The 15,417-nt window shown below is 49.5% G+C and overlaps 1 protein-coding gene across 1 annotated transcript in view; it reads right to left on the bottom strand.

The window, feature by feature from the left end:
* Positions 1-8,608: 8,608 nt before the first annotated feature.
* SEZ6L2 (seizure related 6 homolog like 2) overlaps positions 8,609-15,417 on the bottom strand; it is a 26,291-nt gene continuing 19,482 nt past the window's right edge. Inside the window, exons 12-13 of the mRNA XM_075064626.1 lie at positions 9,096-9,319; positions 8,609-8,761 (exon numbers count right to left, since the gene is read on the bottom strand). Coding sequence (XP_074920727.1) covers positions 8,609-8,761; positions 9,096-9,319 — 377 coding nt within the window. The remainder of the gene's footprint in view (positions 8,762-9,095; positions 9,320-15,417) is intronic.

Genomic DNA, 15,417 nt, shown 5'->3' with positions numbered 1-15,417 from the left:
TGGAGGGTGCATTTCGCAGCCCCGAAAGACGTACATAAATTCATAAACCCCCACATAGGGTGAAAATGCTGACGTTTTCCTTGCAGTTCATCACGGGTACTGCCAGTAAACCCCATTGGGGTTAAGTCTATTGTAGAGATGAACCTGGGCGTCCAATTTTCAATAGCTCATGGGTGGACGTGCATTGGGATAGTTGTCTGACGAGTACCGCATTTAGCTACGGTCCGTCCATGCAAAGCATATTTCGCCCATTGGTTTGGGACCAGAAACCACTGAGATGCCATAGACACTGGTAATGACGTATTTATACACTCTGCTAGCATGTTTGGATCTCCCCTGCTAGTACAGCTTGTGCGTGAGGGACACCCGGTGTGGGGTTCTAATTGGTGAAGCAATTACCGTGTGTCATGGAGTGGATATGCAATGGTCAGTCTGTCCTGGGTGGCTGAGAGCCCAATGGGGCGAAGCTAGTGGACAGCTCCTTGATTTGTCACCGCTGCAGGCGTTCATGAGTGATTGAGAGGTCACCTCTTCCCAGCCAGCCGTTCTTTTTTCCGTAAAGTAGTAACGCCATCAGGCAACTCAGCGTCATCTCCCCTGGATGTAAACTGAAACCTGTAAGTCATCTGGAATAAAAGGCTTGAGAGAATTAAGCATGGTACCTTGGGGTTTAGTAGGAATTGGGAAAATGCTATACCACAACGGGCATCATCCGGTTTCTCCCCATTCTTATGGCTTTGTTTGAAAAGTTTAATAATTAGTTCATTGGGTCCTTCGGCATTTCAGCAGCCAAACCTGCTGCTAAGGCTCCACGATCGTGTGACCTCAGTCAACCCATATGTAACTGGTCTCAGCAGAGTGCTGTACGCAATGCAGGCTCTTTCAAAATTTGCTAAGGAAGGATCTATTCATCACCCTGCCTGTGTAGTTGGGAAATTTCTTGTTGCGGTTGAACAAACTGTCGACGGGGGCTTAGGTCTGGCTGGAGCATGTCTGCGTTAGCCGCGTGCGCTACTTAATCCAAGTTTCATCTTTCTCGTTGCTATGTCCTCTCTTCACTTTCTTGGTGGGTCATGTCTCCTCTGGGAGATCTATCTGTCGTCTATCGTGGAGGCTGGCCCTCTTCTTCTTCTGTTTTCTTCGTGTAGCCGCTAGTCCTCTCATCTTGTAGTTTCTTTATGTGGCGCCGATTTTGGCTGTTTGATCTCTTTTATTGGCTTGTCCATCATCTGGCTCTTCTTGTTCTGCCTAATGTTCGCATCGCTCTCCTATGTTCAATTTCATTGTCTATGGCTTGTGCAGTGCTCGTTCCTTTTTCGCTTTCCTTTGGACATCATGTGTTCTGTTTCTCTGTGTGGGTTTGTGCCCTCTGGTGGTATTGTCCTGAACGTTGCTGGCTCCTTCTCTTGTTCCTGGCACAGTGCCGTTCGAACCTGTGTCCGTTTTTTCTCTCTCTGGACTACTTGGTGACAATGCAAAGTAACATGAGTCAAACCAGTTTATTTACCTGTGTGGTGTTTGCTGAGGGGACACTTATTCTACGAGTGGTGAATTTCTGTATTGTTCAACAAAAGCTGACCGTATATAGTCCTCTTAATAGCCTCCTTCCTTAAAATACAAGGCTACGCGGAAGCAGCAGAAAAAGAAAATTTTTCTCTCGGCTACGTGTTAAGAACCAACACGCCTTTTCTTCTGCTCAACAAAGCCCTACAGAGAAACAGAAAAACGGTATATCGCGTACTGGCTTCTGGATTCTATCTTCCACGTCTGCTTGGCCTCCGCAGTAGACATAAGCGCTTAAGTCTCTCCCCAAATCGTCGACCTTAGCGTCACAAATCTGTGCTTAGGCCATGACCTCCAAGCTTAATTACCAGCTTGGATCTTACCCCCTCTGCCCACCACAACCATGACTAGGTGTCTCTAAGCCACTCCCCAAATCCGGCATCTTAGCGCTTCCCAGATAATTGGGTGCTTTAGCATGAACCTCCAAGATTGTCTTATCTCGCTGCCACGCCGAGCGAAGGAATTACACGTGCTTTGCCTCGCTCCTTTTCCCCCAACTTTCTCTGAGGCCCAAGACCCGAACTCTGATCTCTACATGGCAAGGGAAATACCCACTTCCCTCCTCCTCCCTCTCCACCCAGAGCTTTCCTCTCTGAGGCTAACCTGGAGTATTGATGGCAATCCTTTACATCACAATAGCCAAGAAGCATGTCTCCTCTATCTCACAAAGAGACAAACCCCAAAGACAAGAAACAAAATTATTTCTATCTCTCTTTCCCCCTCCACCCAAATTCCCTGTGCTGCGAGTTGATTCCTCCGTAGATCTAACACAAAGAGAATTCCCTCCCCTTGTTCCTTAAGCCTACCCCGAGAGAAAAAAAACTCAAACAAGTCTTAAAAAGAAAGCTTTATATAAAAAGAAAGAAAAACACATAAACATAGTCTCTGTATCAGATTGACAAATACAGGGTAAATTTCTTAAAGGAAAATATGAATAAACAGCCTCATTCAAAAAGATATCCAATTTAAAACATTCCAGCAAACTCCACACATGTAAATACAAAACAAAACATATAAAAGCCTATTGTTTTGCTACCTTTGTACTTACAACTGGGAAACAGAAGTTTAGAAGCTTGAAAATAGAAAAAGATCCCCTCTCATAGCTGAGAGACAGACAAAGGCACAGACCTAAGACAAAGAAGACCCACAAATTCCCTCCCTTAAGCTTTTAAAAAATCTGATTTCCTGATTGGTCCTCTTGTCAGGTGTTTGGTTCCCTTTGTTAACCCTTTACAGGTAAAAGAAACATTAACCCTTAGCTATCTATTTATGACAAGCCTGTCCCCTCATTATTATGTTCACCCATTTGGCCAAGTTTCCAATCATTGATTTCCAGTCCCCCACTTCTCTTGTTCACAGGCATAATCTGAATACAATTCTGGAGTTAGATCGGGAGGGACAAGAACAGCAAAGACAGATTTTATTTGGACTAACTCAGTCTGTCACCCTTTCGCTCCTTTGCCCGTCAGCATTTGCTGTCCTGGGTTACTGTGACATCTCATGAACGTTCACTCCCTTCTCAGTTGTGGTCTCAATTGATAAAAACAAATTTTTGTTAATCAGTTTGCGTAATGGATTTCCCCATTCCACCATCCTTGGGGCTCTTTGAATTCTGGTGGCTTGACTACACAAAAGGACTCGAGCTAAATTTGATTGTAGAGAATTTTATTAACTATCCTTAAGAGCAACATATGGCGATAAGAAGGCAAAAATATTAGGAGTCTAGTTTTGCTAACAAACTAGAAAATTGGCCTGTACGATAATTGGCCTATCCAATTTTCAAGAATCGCATAACAACTAGAATAGAAAAGAACATTTATTCACTCAACATCTGTCCGGGGAATGTCACTTTGTTTGGATTTTGACCAAGAGTCCCTCAGAATAGGGCCTCAGTTGTCCCAGGTGATTATCAACCCGGGTGTTGCTAACACAGAGGAAAGAAGAATCCAAAGGTAAAACATAAGACAGTCTGGTCAATTATTTGAATTGATAATCAAACTTTATAGACAGGCAAGGTAAGAACAAGACTTGATTACAGGAAAGTTACCCTGTACGGTTTGACATACGATGTTGAGAATTTATTAGTGTCCCAGCTTAATGTGCATAAAACATGGTGTAATGGCGGTGTTAGCAGCGCTGGAGACGGGCCGCCATGTGAGCCTTTATTTGGATGTGATGCTGCAGATCGCAAGTTTCTAGCAGTGCTAGAAGGAACATCTTGTAGAATTTTATACCATGACGTCTTTCGTCATAAGATTTAGCAATGCACTGAGGACAATAAGCCTTTAAGGAGCTGTTCAGCCTTAAGGATAGTTGGAATTTTGCCTTATTTAGTAACTCCCGGGTGTCACAGAGTCTGGGGAAGTCCGGCCCTGCACCCCTCTTCTTCAACCCCACAGTGACTTTTAGCCAGCTATTAAAACAGAAGGTTTATTGGACAACAGGAACGCAGGTTACAGCAGAGCTTGCAGGCACAGTCAGGACCCCTCCATCGAGTCCTTCTGGGGGTTCAGGGTGCTTGGATCCCAGCTAGGATACCCTGAATTCCGCCCCACGGCCCCAAACCCAAACTGACCTGCCCCACCTCCAGCCGGCGCTCCGAATCCTTTGTCCAGCTTCCTGGGCAAAGGTGCTGACCCCTCCCCTCGCCTGGCTCAGGTTATCAGTGGACTTAAAGATCCTGCTCCCTACCAAGAAGCTCCCGCTGCCTCCTCCCTCCCGACTACGCGACAGCCCTCTACTCCATCCAGATCTCTCCCCCTTCGGACTGAACTGAGCGGGGTTCACTCTGCCAGTGACCTGGGAAGTTCAGGGCCCCCCTCCGGACAACGCGTCCGCTTATCAGTTGCCACTTCCCTTCACATGGAACCACGTCCACTTGTCTATATGTTCCTGCAGAGCAGCTCCACCCTCAGGAGCTTGCGTTGGTCCTTTCATCTAGGTGCACCAGCTCAGGGGGAGTGGTGGTCGGTGTACACGGTGAAGTGTCGCCCAAAGAGATATGGCTCTAGCTTCTTAAGGGCCCACACCATGGCCAGGCATTCCTTCTCGATGGCCGCGTAGTTTTGCTCCCGGGGTAGCAGCTTCTTGCTCAGGTACACGATGGGGTGTCTCTCCCCCTTTTTCATCCTCCTGCATTAACACCGCCCCCAGTCCCGTGTCTGAGGCGTCGGTGAACACAGCATCTAAGCTCCACGAAGGGAAGCCAGGGCTCTAGTGCCAGAGTGGCCTGACCTTCTATGTGTTGTGGGGCTAAGTGATTTACAGGCAGGCTCCTCCCTTTCTGAGGCAAATTCACTTCCTTATGCGCTCAGGTCATACCTTCTTGTGATTGTGAAGGCTAGAATCCTCTTTTAAATCAAGAGTGAGATTAATGTCATGGTCTAAGACTTTGAGAGCTGAGGTTGCTTAAGACATGTCTTTTGTGTTCTATGCCATATCCATCCCTGCCCTGGCCTTGTATCCGAAACCAGTTAAGCTAAGCCCAAGCCCAATGGTTTGTGGCTCTTTATGATCATTTTTTTGAACATCTGCACAATCTGTTGTGAGGTGGCCTCGCTTTTGGCATCTCATTATCTCATTTGTTGTCTCAATGGTGGAGTTTTGCGTAGTACCATCTTGTTTGTCATCCCCCAAATTTGTAGCAATGGTAGGGAAATGTTTCATTTCTCCCTGTGCCTGAGTAAATAGCACCAGTAAGCTGTGCTCCTCCTGATCAAAGGGAAGTGAAACTCCCAGGTATCAGAGTAAGCATGAGTAGAAGATAGGTGGCAGTGGTTCAACCTTTGTGCTTCTCAAACTGCTGGGATAGCTGAAAGGTCTTCCATCCCAAGTGTGGCCATTAGCATAGATGCTGGTTAGTTCAGGCACGGCAAAACATAGGACCAGCTCTGTTTGGGTGAGTGGAGGCCTTATGAAGTTCCCTCTTTGCCAAGCACTTGTCATGTTGCATAGATGGAGGGTGCCCATCTTCCTCTCACTGCCGTCCATGATGATGCCTTTCTGTTAAACACCCTTGTGTACCCATGGCCAGGCAGATTATGGAAGTTGGACCCCATATGTTTCTTTTGTTTCATCTATGATGAGGATTCAAACTAGACTGAAGAAGGCCGTCTTCTTAGCCATTGCACTTTGACACAAGCATCACAAGAGAAGAACCAAAAGAGAGGTTCGTAGACTAGTAGTTGAACTTGCTCTTCTATTACCAGCAGCTCGAGCTCGTATGGGCGGGGGATTAGCCTGATTGTACCAGCTGAAAAGTGTACTCCTAGTATTGCCCCTTTTAACGGTGCCTTCATTGCTTTACTGTTCATGCTCAAAATCATCCCAGGATTAGAATGCAGATTATTTAAGTGTTCGTACAATGTAAATGCTGTTGACATCATGCAAGAGTAATGCACAAATTGCCGCTGCTGTTTTATCCTAGACCTTTTTTCTGGTGCAACCCATGTTTAAGTGTGGATGCATTAAGGGAACGACCAGTGAGAAAAGGGGGTAATTTGATACCTGAATGTATTCTCTAATTCAGATATACCAAGAGGAAGCAATCTTCACTCCCACACCCTTTAGCAAAACAAGAAAAACAAACACAAACTAAGAGTCACTTTCAATGGGCTTGAGTTTGAGTGCGCCACTTCTGCGCCAAGAAGGGAGGATTTATCCAAAGCTGACACTTCTGTGCCCTGTCTCTACATACATGCTTGCAGACAGACCCTTAAGTTCGGGGTTCAACACAGTGCCCGACAGGCGCCATGGCACCATGTGGGCATCTAAATGCACCCATGTCCTGAGCCAGAGGGAGCATCTGCCAATGCAGCTGAATTTTCTGGATGTTCAGCCAGTGACACCTCTCATGATGCCACTTGCCAAAGCAAGGACTTTATCGAGAAGGCGTTGTGCCGAAACACCACAGAATTCGGCGCATTTTTCAGGGAGAATGCCCACCGCTGCCCTGTCCTTCATCTGGTGCCTGCAGACGAAAAGGTTGGGGCCACTGCCCTTAAGTCATTAAAATTTGCAATAAGAAACAATGAGCATTCTTGGCAATTTATATAAGAGATAAATTAATATTTGTTAAAAGTCTTATTTGAATATGCAGTATATGATAGGCCTGACCGTGGCCTGGTAAGCCCACGACAAGCATATCAAATTTGATCCATCATAGGGTTAAACACAGGATGCATTTACTTTTCTGAACAGATATGATTGTCCCTCCATTATAACAGTTTAAAATTTAACTGATTGTTTGAATTGTAAATGGTTTATTAACCAAAACACTGGGCTGATCATTCTGTCTGTGATCATTAAACCCTTACACAAACAATTCTTCTCCAGTTCTGTTGTTGCGTTGTTTCTATTGAGATAGTAGATTAGTTGAAATCAGTCTTTCATTTTGCCCCATCTGTTCTGGCGGCGATACTCTCTGTGTTGCACACCTGTCAAAGTGGGTGTAACATCTGTATCACAGTGTCTGAGGGGGTAACTTAATCTTCGATAGTTGTTTTACCCCACAAGGTGCAAGACAGCAGGAATCAGAGTTTCTTCGTGATATAGTCAACAGACTATCTCTCTGTGAGATTGTGTCCTCCTTTGATCTCTGTTGCTATCTGCTCTTGGTGAATAGGATTGCTTTCTTGGTCGCTCGCTGTTGATTTCCTCTTCAATCAGACTCCTGTTCTACCTGTACGGCCTGATTCCTGCCTCGTGCTCCTTCTCTGGGAGTTAGCGCAGCGCAGCCTGGCACGGGATCGGCGAGTAGGCCGATGGCGCGCGTTACCGTCCTGGTCAGTCAGGCAGCTATTTTGCCCCAACCCTGATCCCTCCACCTCTCCCTCTGTAGGTCAGCTAGGTTCTCTGGCGATGAATATGGTTGGCCCTTGCAGTCGTCCTCTTATTTCGCTCCCAGCAACCAACCCCATCCAACCTCCGTGCAAGCCGTGTCCTATATAAGGCTTTGCTAACGCGAAGGCATTAATGCCCCATCTGTGTGAGAGGCAGGGTAGTTATAAACATCCCACCCACTGTGGATGGTGTGCCATGAGAATCTCAGGGCACGCAGGAATGGTGGGTTCGCTTGAAGTTTCTCTCGTGGCTCCTCTCCTCCCCTCTCTCCGCAGGAGGCTTCCCAGAGCACCGCGGCAGATCGCAGTGATAACTCCCTCTTCGTCATTCCATTCCCCGGCTCTCGCCCGCTGCTCTTCTGAGCCACCCTTCTATTGCTGGCTGGGCGGGATGAGACCTTGTACTCAATTTGGCCCGTGTGCGCGGCTGTTGCCAGTCTGGAGCAGGTTGTGCCTGAGCCGCCTTCTGCCGGGGTAGTGCCTCCTCTGCCTGCAGACTCGGCCTATGAAATTACTTCTTGCAAGATCCGGAGTCGTTCAGCAGCAGGCTCGCATGCACGCGAAGAGCCCAGCTTTCTGGCGAACTCGCTGCTGCTCTCTCAGGCCGCTAGGAAGCTGAGCCTGGCCGATCGCCGAGCTCGAGCTCCTTGGAAGCTCTGCATTTGAATGCGTGGTACTTGCCACATGGTTTTCTGACATCTTTCCCTGCCTATGGAAACCAGTTTGCCAGCGTTTTTATAAAGGTGCCTTGTGGAGCGGTTCGAAAACAGACTGTGTGAAATGCACGCTAGGTTTTAGAGCGGAGGGAGACGGTGAGAGATGAAAAACTTTTTCCTTCTCCATTCTAGCTTTGTGTGAGGGCCGTTGGAACCGCTGCGATGGTGACAGTGAGGGAGAGACAACAGGACAGCGACATTGCAGAGCTTGAAGCTGTTTTTTAGCATTGCTGGGATTTTGTTGCAAGTCTCCTGTCCACAAATGTCCTGAGCGAGGGGTCAAAACTCTCCTTGGCTACGCACACTGCAATGCCCTTTATTTTATTTTCTATCCTTCATACAAAGTAGACATACTCCTCCGTTGAGCCACTGTCGGATTTTGTGAATAGCTTCTTCATACTAACTGTGTTTTCAAAAGGCTGCCCCTGAGCCGATTTCTGTCTAACCCCGCATTGTGCTCGGGTTAGTGCGCGCAGCTCAGCTCGCTGTTTACGCTGTATTCTCTCTCTCCTCCCGCTCATGTACGCTGATTTCCTCCTTCTCCTCAGCTCTTTCCTTCTTTAACTCGAGCTCCTCCCATTCTTCACTCCCGTTCTTATTCCAGACCGCGGGATGGTTGGAGCGTCGCCGGCGGAGGATCCCCTAGTATGGGGAAGGGTTAAGCTGTCGCGCTAGGCAGGTCATGTCCCCTGCTGGCCGTTGGGTTCAGGTGCACGGCTGCCCTTCGGTATTTGGCTGGGCTGCCTCCTGCTCCCTTCCCCTAGGGCTAGAAATGAGGGGGTTTGGGGAACCCTATAAGGCGGCCGGCTGAACACACTCTCTGGGGGTACGCAGCACTGGTGCCTGTTGCTGCATCTGCCGAGGTGAGGTTTACTTTTCCTTCAGAGCAGGGCTTACCGGTCTCCCTCGTCAGCCGGGCACATCAGCTGGTCGCTTGGTGAGCTCTCCGTGTGCCGCAGCCCCCTCTGCTTTGCACTAGCTCCAGCAGGTCACCCTTGTGCCGCTTGGCGTCATCTTCCTGACTGGCCGACTCACAGGTCGGGGGTGCTGCACTCCCCACAGTTTTCCATGGGGACCCCCCGGTGTGCACAGCCCTCTCTTCGAGGTCACCACCTCTCTTGCCAGGGGGTCCGAGCATGCGGGACTCCTCCACCCGGGACTGCTGGCGCTGCATCACCCTGGGCGCGACTCCGTGTCTAACTGCAAAGTGCCGTTGCTCATGGGCACACAACTCCCAGGGTTAATCACCCCTTTCGGTTTTACTGCTCCCCAGTTCACTTACTGCAGGGAAGCGCCGTCCACGGGGTTGCAGTATCTCCCGGCCGCTGCCACAGTTGTCACGAGTCTGGGGTCCGGGCCCTGCACCCCTCATAAGTCGGGACCACGCTCGTGACTTTTTTATCCAGCCAGTAAAACAGAAGGTTTATTGGACAACAGGAACGCAGGTTGCAGCAGAGCTTGCAGGCACAGTCAGGACCCCTCCATCCAGTCCTTCTGGGGGTTCAGGGTGCTTGGATCCCAGCTAGGATACCCTGAATTCCGCCCCACGGCCCCAAACCCAAACTGACCTGCCCCTCCTCCCGCCAGCCGGGTCCTTTGTCCAGCTTCGTGGGCTAAGGTGCTGACCCCCCTCCCCCCTGCCTGGCTCAGGTTACAGGCTTAAATCCTGTCCCTCACCTAAAGACACCCCCTGCTCTCCCATCCCCCACACCGACAGCCCCGACTCCATCACAGGGGGTTACTGCTAATAGAACCCATGGGGCAAGTTTTCGCCTCCGCATTGTTTTCACTCATTAGCTCACTGACTTTTATTGTGTCTGACTGAGCGGCCCAGCAGTGCTATGAACGTTATGAGCAGTACAGTTTTCTTCTGTAGCTAAACCTTTGACTCCTGTCATTATGGGTTGTGAAATCGGACCTGCTTGGTCACATTCACAGTAACTAATGGGTCTTTTTATACCTTCCACCTTGACATTGCTGAGTCAAATAAACCCGAAACTGCGCCCACAGGTCCTGTGCAGTTTCCTACGTCTGAAAACGAGTAGTTTTACTACCGTTTGGGGCCCTGCTATCCAGGGTCGCCCAGAGGATTCAGAGGGCCCCCCACTGCCAAATTGCCGCCAAAGACCCGGCACTTCAGCGGCAGGTCCCAGGGTGGAAGGACCCCCCCGCCACTGGTCTTTGGGGCACTTCGGCAGCGGGTCCTGGAGCGGAAGGACCCCCTGCTGCCAAATTGCCGCCGAAGACCTGGAGTGGAAAAAGCTCTGGGGGCCCGGGACCCATGAGAGTTTTCAGGAGCCCTCCGGAGTGAGTGAAGGACCCCGTTCCCGAAGCCCCGAAAAACTCTCATGGGGGCCCCTGTGGGGCCCGAGACCTGGGGCAAATTGCCCCACTTGCCCTCCCCCAGGGTGGCCCTGTTGCTGTCAGATCTCGAGTTTGTACCTGATAGGATGTTATCACAGTTCAAGATGCTTACAATGCTACATTTGTCCCCATCCAGTCACCAGATCTGGCCCTATTCCAGCAAGAGAGAGTCAGCATTACAGAGATGTGCATAAACTTATGAATAGGCTCAGAAGGCGTTGAGTTTTTGGTAAATGTTGGTTTCACTGCACACACACAAACCGACAAAAAATATTTCCATCAAATAATTGAAATTTACAGCCAGGCAAAGTAAAGACCAATGCTGCTTGAGAACTTCTTAGAGTTTGATTTAAGACCAGGCTTGGTAGAAGTCGATTACTACTTGGCTATGCACACTGACCTTGACAATCATTTGGGAACCAATAATTGCTTGGTTTCAACTTACCAAGAGACAACGGCCCTACAAAGATGGTGTGACATTTTATACTTTGGGGAAGCAGCCTGGAACCCCCATATTCCTCATTTTCATATAATCGTGATCTTACATATAAAGCAGGCCTTGTACAGTATCGGGGGAGAGGTTCTGAAAGTGATTTCTCCGTTCATAGATGTGTATCATTAATGCATATGAAGTTATGGGAATTGTGTTGTGTGGTGATCACTAAAACTGTAAGTTGGAGAATCAGCCAGATATTAGCTCCCCAGAGGCAACAGCAAGGAAAGTAACCAACACCTGGGCAGGTGGCAAACAAGCTTCGCCAGCCATTGTCCAGCAAGGGAGCTAGGATGCAACGACTCCCTTGCATGAGGCTCCACCAGGGGAATTGATCAGCCTGGCCTGGAGACTCAGCAATGCCCCAGACAAGCCTGGACTTGTGTGTTCCAAGCACATGGACTGAGGGCGTAAAACCGAACAGAGGGGGCCCATGCTGGGCCTTTCTCCTGCACCCACCTATGCTGCAAGCAACAAGGAGAGTCTGAAAACTCCAACTGAGGGGACTGGCCACATTTCAAGGGTGAAATCTGTGTACTATGAACTGCAATGTCCTGTGCGGTGAGTAAAACTGCTTAATCTAGGTGTTGCCCCGTCTAGTAGGGTTGAGAGTTTAGACAGTGTGCTTATATTTTATTTCTTTTAGTAACTAACTCTGACTTATTGCCTATCACTTATAATCACTTTAAATCTACCTTTTATAGTCAATACATTTGTTTTACTGTTTATCTTTACCAGTGAGATTGTATGAAGTATGGTGCAAATCTGCTCAGGTTCCAGAGGCTGGTGTATGGCCACTCTCCACTGATGAAGTGGGGACCCAATGAATAAATCTGCGCTGCCCATCTTGAGCAGTGCAAGACAGTATGTTCCTGTGGTGCAAGGCTGGGACTTGGGGGGATTTGGCTGGTCCCTTTCTCTGTATGATCCATGAGTGGCTCTGGGAGCAGTCCTGCACTCTGGCTGAGTGGGGGGCTCCAATGCTGGTGTGCTGAGTGATCACAGCACAACAGCATGGAGGGGTTTGCTGCTGGTCATTGGCAAGTCATTGGGAGTGACAGCCCAGGCTGGAGAGAGGGGGCACAGCTGCCACACAGTCCCGTCACAGACAGGTTCACTCTTCAGGCCCCCATCTCTGCTAAAAGCTCTCCACGGAGAGACACACAGAGATTGGGATGGATGGCGCTAGTTTAGCAGTTGTGTTCGGTCACTGGCGTTGGTTTGTCAATGTTTTAATGAATACTAAAACCGCTGGGGTAAATCATTGTGCGGTTTGGCTTGGTCTTGAGCCTGGCGTCTCCAGTGGTAAGTAAAAGAGACGTTTGGTTTTTGTTGATACGTATTGTCCATTCCTTGGCCACACTTTTTGCCTTGTTATGAAATATAGTCAAGAGACCAACTAACCAGCATCGGTCGGGTTTACTGTGCTACTCTCCTACAGGAAAGAGTCCAGAAGATGCGGGTCCCTAGGAAGCCGTCTCATGCAGTGTTGTTATGTTCACCTTACGCAGAAAGCAAGCCCCTACAGCCAGCTTTTTACACCCACCGCCTTACACCTGCCAGGTACTGCATACCTCATCCGAGAGTGGCTTTAACCACTCGCTCTGGTCCCAGGGCATGTTCCTCGGCTCCCTGTTTTCAGCACCTGCTTTCCAGGCCTGTGGCTAACCTGAAACACTCCTCTGTCCTGGTCGTCACTGCACTCCTATTGACTTAAGGCAAAAGCTTCAGTGACTGCAAAGGGTTATGGGAAACTGAGCATAAACAAGCAGTGTTATTTAAAAACCATAGGCCAATGTAGGCTCTCTAACGACTATAATATTAGTGGTTAATGCTACTTGTGCTTAATGCACACTAACATCGCTGTGGTGTGGACAACATATTAATTTGACATGTATACACAGCCAGGCCAGCTTCTATTGCGCAACAGGGCCCGCTTGTGGCCTTGATAATTGTCAGTTAAGGTGGCACCTTTGCAGAGTAATGTATGTGTGATGGAGTAGGGACTGTTTGTGTGGGGAACGGGAAAGCAGGGGATGTCTGTAGGTGAGGGACAGGTGGTCAGGCTGTAACCTGAGTCCGGCAGGGGGGAGGGGGGAGCTGCTGGGCGGAGGAGAAGGGGACAAAGGATTCGGCTGGCGGGAGGAAAGGCAGGACAGTTTGGGTTTGGGGCTGTGGGGCGGAATTCAGGGTATCCTAGCTGGGATCCAAGCACCCTGAACCCCCAGAAGGACTGGATGGAGGAGTCCTGACTGTGCCTGCAAGCTCTGCTGTAACCTGTGTTCCTGTTGTCCAATAAACCTTCTGTTTTACTGGCTGGATAAAAGTCACTGTGGGGTCCAAGCAGAGGGGAGAAGGGCTGGAACCCCCAGACTCCGTGACAGTATGAAGCTAGGGGGCGGAGCGAGGCGGGGGGGCTGGACGTGTGGTGAAGCACTGCTGGCTAAGAAGTTCAGGCGATGTCCCTTGGGCAACGCTCCCTGACGAGTTGGTCAGAGTAGTTCACACGTAACGCCCAGATGCAGCAGAAATAATTGCTTTACCGTTTTATTATCTGTTGCAATTAAGTATTAGCAATTATTAATTATTCATTTGATTTTGCTTGCGTGCGGTTAAGCAGCATGGCAGCATCACGCATATCACACACCCCGTACTGCAGGGATCGCACCCAGCCCTCAGTGCCTTCACTTACGGGCTTAAAGCCGGTCTCCACTGGGTTATAAATGATTTGCGTTTGGTCTTGAGTTCTGGGGGTGAGACTAGACGACCCTCCTAACCCCGTGGTGCTGATTCCAGAGCCCGATGCTCAGAATAGTTAATACGAGGGGTTGGGAGATAAATATATTTTTCAAATTACCTCTGTCCCAAATCGATAATCCAGATTCAGATAATCCTGACATGTAACCACTCATTCCACCTAGTCTTGGGGTTTCCTATTTGAAAGATCCCATGATGTAGTAGAACCTCTGATTTACGAACCCCAGAGTTACAAACTGACCAGTCAACCACACCCCTGTTTGGAACCAGCAGTACACAATCAAGCCACAGCTGAGACCCAAAACAAATACTGCACAGAACAGTGCTAAGCATAAACTAGTAAAAAAAAATCAAGGGAAAGCCGCATTTTCCTTCTGCACAGGAAAGTTTCAAAGCTGCGTTAAGTCAATGTTCAGTTGTAAACTTCAGAAAGAACCAGAACGTTTTGTTCAGGGTTATGAACATCCTCCGTCCCCAAGGTATTTCTAACTCCCAGGACCTACTGTCGTGTTTTGCCCAGCCCTTGAGGGTTGCGTGCCTTGCTGAGAAGATGCTTTTTGAGTAATTAATGAAGACGTCCACAGTAATGATACCTTTGTTGGACGCCATAATCAAGTTCCGCTGGACATCAACGAGAGAGATTTGAAAGCACAGGAATCTGCATGAACTTACCACGCTTAATAATCAGGTTAACAGTGAGAACTGGCACAGCTGTGGGGCGTTGTAATGTGTCTATAGGTGCAGCCTCAGCTGGGTATAACTGGGGCCTTTTTGAACTTTGCAAAACAACTTGATTTGGTGATATCATGGTATGCTGCAAAATATTAATGCTAAACCACCTTTGCCTCCCAAGCACATGCAAATTAGCAGCAAAAAGCCTGGGCCTGCGGCAACCATGATCTGCCCCCCACTACTGCTAAGAGCTGATCCTGTGCAGCATCATGTGGCAGGGAGTTCCACAGGCCCACACCCTCTACACACTGTAAGCAACAGCCTGCCCTAAAGAATTGCCCCAGTTCAGTCCCTTCCCACAGGGCTCCAAACTGGTCTCTACAGATAGTGACCAGAGCGTGAAGTCTGGTTGGGAGGGGCTATGCCCCCTCCTCACCCCTGTTGTGCCCTGTGATGAGTCAACTCACCGCTACAGCGTCTCCTCATGGGCGGCTGTGGCACTGCAGCTCCACCCACCCGACGCTCCCGCCCAACGGGCTCCCTGGCAGCCCTTGATTCACGTCCACCCTTCCACGCTCAGCTCTGGGCCCCTTGCAGCCCTCGCCTCAGAGCGTCCCAACATCCTTAGCCCCTTATACGGGGGGACGAACCCTCCTGCCCCAGTCCCAGCCCAGGGCTGATCGGTACCATCCCCACTCCTGTGGCCCCAGGGCTGGGGAAGGAGCCTCTGCCCAACCCTCCCTCCTGGGGCCAGCAGGACGGGACCCTGATCTCCATCGAGGTAGGGGGGTGTCTGGTTGGCTCCAGGCAGCAGGGGATGGGACATGGGGCTTTGCCTGACCTGGGGGCGCCCACTCCGATGCGGCCCCAGGGCAGGGAACCGTCAGCCCCCCCAGGCACCAGGAGACGCAGACCCCGCGGCTTTTACAAATGGTGCAGTTTATTTATTGCTCCAAAAGAAAAGCGAATGGAAAAACAGGACAATGAGGGGAGGGGGTGGAAAGGGGGGAGG

This window comes from Chelonoidis abingdonii, chromosome 4 (genome assembly GCF_003597395.2).
Source record: "Chelonoidis abingdonii isolate Lonesome George chromosome 4, CheloAbing_2.0, whole genome shotgun sequence".
Taxonomy (NCBI): Eukaryota; Metazoa; Chordata; order Testudines; family Testudinidae; genus Chelonoidis; species Chelonoidis abingdonii.
This window is presented reverse-complemented; position numbering and strand designations above follow the sequence as displayed.